Source organism: Pterocles gutturalis, unplaced genomic scaffold (assembly GCF_000699245.1).
Source record: "Pterocles gutturalis isolate BGI_N339 unplaced genomic scaffold, ASM69924v1 scaffold8700, whole genome shotgun sequence".
Taxonomy (NCBI): Eukaryota; Metazoa; Chordata; class Aves; order Pterocliformes; family Pteroclidae; genus Pterocles; species Pterocles gutturalis.
In genome coordinates this window covers 10,064-13,067 of record NW_010145795.1, presented here as the reverse complement: position 1 = coordinate 13,067, position 3,004 = coordinate 10,064, and the positions used below count along the sequence as shown (strand labels likewise).

At 55.0% G+C, this 3,004-nt stretch overlaps 1 protein-coding gene across 1 annotated transcript in view; it reads left to right on the top strand.

The window, feature by feature from the left end:
• Positions 1–3,004, top strand: part of SHF (Src homology 2 domain containing F) — a gene marked incomplete at its 3' end in the record, with an annotated part of 11,648 nt that overhangs the window by 7,467 nt on the left and 1,177 nt on the right. The window contains exons 5-6 of the mRNA XM_010085495.1: positions 2–117; positions 494–613. Coding sequence (XP_010083797.1) covers positions 2–117; positions 494–613 — 236 coding nt within the window. The remainder of the gene's footprint in view (position 1; positions 118–493; positions 614–3,004) is intronic.

The window sequence follows — 3,004 nt, the reverse complement described above, 5'->3', positions numbered from 1 at the left end:
CAGGGCTGCCCTCAGGCACGGCTCCAGCAGCCTCAAGAGCACTAAGACGCTGATCGCGGAGCCTGGCCCTTTTGTTGGGGAGAGGATTGACCCTGCCCTGCCCTTGGAGAGCCAGTGGTGAGTCCTGCCTGCCCCAAGCACTGTCCATCCCCTCTGCCTGCTCCGGGATCCCTATGGCCATGCCACGAGGAGCCTTGGGGCAGATCTGCTTCTTCTCTCCTTCCCTGACCCTGCGTTTCTGCCTGCTTGTCCCTGCCACCCTTCTCGCAGCCGTGGTGTCCCCTTGTGCCCTCTGCATCTCCCTAAGATGCCCAGCAGGAGTTCCGCCCCTTGTCCCCCAACCCTGGCAGTGCCACCCGCATCCCTCTCCTCAAACGTGGCTGCTGTCCCTGGGGAGGTGCCGGTGGTGTTGGGGTTGCTCCTGCCATGGGGCAGAGTCCTGCCCGCGTGTGGGCTCCCTGCCTGACACAGCCGGTCCCTGTCCTGCCTGCAGCTGGTACCACGGGGCCATCAGCCGGACGGATGCAGAGACACTGCTGAGGCTGTGCAAGGAAGCCAGCTACTTGGTGCGCAACAGCGAGACCAGCAAGAACGACTTCTCCCTTTCCTTGAAGTGAGTGAGCCTGGACGGGGCTGGGGGGTGGCGAACCCACAGCAGAGGTGACCCGGTGCCGTGGGTGACCCCTCGCGGGTGGGTGCCCCACACAAATGCGTGCCTGTGCAAATGGGGTGACTCTGAGATGGCCATGGGGTGGGTCAGAAATGTCTGGAATACAAAGTCAGCACTTCTCTGCGGTGTGGCAGTCTTGTGGTTTGGTGTCTGGCAAGAGTATCTCTGGGGAGGGCTTGTAAAGCTGGAGGCACTCTGCTCTTCCCTTGGCAGTAATCCCTCAGACGGATAAAATGATGTGCCTCACTGGTCACTCAGATGTGTCTGGTTCCAGCTCTGGCTTCTTGTTACTCCTTTTTTTGTAGCTTATTTCACGGGAAAATAAAGTTTGTGTGATCCTGTTGTTGATGGAAATGCGGGTACCCGTCCCTGTGTCCCCAGCCCACGTAACTGTTGAAGCTGTTGCTGGACCACACTGTAGAGAGGGCATTACCCTGCTTTGGTTTGCCATCAGGGAGACCTCGCCTCCACAGCACGGCTTGGTTTCTGCTTTGGTTTTTTTGCGGAGATCTTTGCACCATCCCCAAGTTTTCCAGATTCTCTGAGCACCAAAACTGTATGAAGCCTTGCAGTGCACATCCTGCCAGGGAGAAGCTGCCCACAGCTCCTCATCCAGCTCTCCCGTGACTCTTGGGGCAGCCCAAACCCACAGAGTCAAAGCTGTTACTGTCCCGATGATGATGATGGATTAGCAAATACCTTCTTGCCCTCTTGCCGGACAAATGTATTAGCTCTGTTCAGTCATCTCTCTACAACAGGCCACGTATCCCTGTGCTTTTCTCAGTAGACTCTAGGTTTCCCCAGTAGTCTCTGTACCTGCATTGCTCCCTGGTGGTTTCAGCCTCCCCCGTTTATTTCCCAGGGACACAGTTGTGAATTAGATTGCTGCATCTCTCCTTTTTTTTTACATTTTTTTGCTGCTTTCAACACCAAGCCAGGGCAGATCTTCAGCTGAAAATATTCTTTCTTCCTTCTGCACTTGTAGCTTTTACATCAGACAACAAGCCTTTCCAGAAAACCTCCCTCATTTCCCTTTTTTGTCAGAATTTTTACTGATGTTTTTATTTTCTCAATTTTTTTCCTTGCCCTGGCTTGCAGCAGCTTCTGTTGCTCAATGAGCCATATTCAAGGCTGCAAGAAGTCCTCTCAGCCATCTCCTTATGGGGGGCATTAGCCGGCATGTGTATTGGACAGCCTGGGACGTGGTGGGGTCGTGGATGGGGCTTCTCCCCTCCCCAGCACAGGTGTCCCTTTTTATTACCTCTCTACAGTCATTCACCCATTTCTTCGGGTTTTTTGCCTGACTTCTTACTGCCCATCCTTAGCTTCCTGGCAAAAATGCCCCAATCCTCTTCTCAAACAGCCTGTGCAGCTGGGACATGGCCTTGCAGCAGCGTGCCACCTCCCCAGAGAGGGCTACAGCCCATCCAGGAGCTGCTGGGGCATTGCCTGCCCACCATTCCTCTCTTGCAGAGAGCCCACAGCCTCAGGAATGAGATTTTTACTCCGTTGCCTTTCTCTGTAGAGCTTTTTCAAGGAAAATCCCCTGGGATGCTTTTTATAAAGCCATAAGCTGTCTGTCTGCGTCTCTCTCTATTTTTTCTTGAACTCTTTGTTTTTTTCCTTGAAGAAGGAGGCACAGCCGAAAGAGCGCTCCAGTGCTGACCTAAAGCCCTTTCATGCTGCTTTAAAGGAAAATATGCACAAGAGAGAGCAGCAGGAGGCTGTACCCATAGCGTGTCAGGTATTTAACCCTGCTGTGACCGTCCTGGGCAGCCCCACAGTACCTGTCATGGACAGAGATTTAGTGTCGTTGCCTCAAATGCTGGGAATGAGTCCCTTCTGGCTTGTGCCTCCGTGACAGTGACTGAGGCCATGCTGCAAAGGTTTGGGTCCTTCCTCATGTCTGTAAGGTGCTTGGCAGGAGCAGCACCTGCCCCTTGTCCCGTCCCTGTTGCTGGCTGCGAGGCTGTCGGGTTTGCAGCGTGCTCCCTTGGGCATCTCTCCGTGCATCCAGTCTTGGTCACATCCCTGAGCTTGTGACAGAACAGAGGAGCGATTTGGGCAAAATACAACCAGCATCACCTGTCAGTGGACCCACATGGCAGTGCTCTAGCTCTGGTCCTGCACTGATCCTGCACCGGGGGTCCTGCGCATCTCTCCCCTGCCAGCGCCAGGCAGGGGCTGGGTCCGTCTGCAGACAGGGTGCAGCACCAAGGGCAGCACCCGTGGGCAGCTCTGTGTGTTAGCGGTGTGACCGTGGGGGTCTGTGCAGGATAAAACCCTGCACCTTCATCAGGGGCCGTGCACAGTGCAGCCCATGCAGCACCCCGC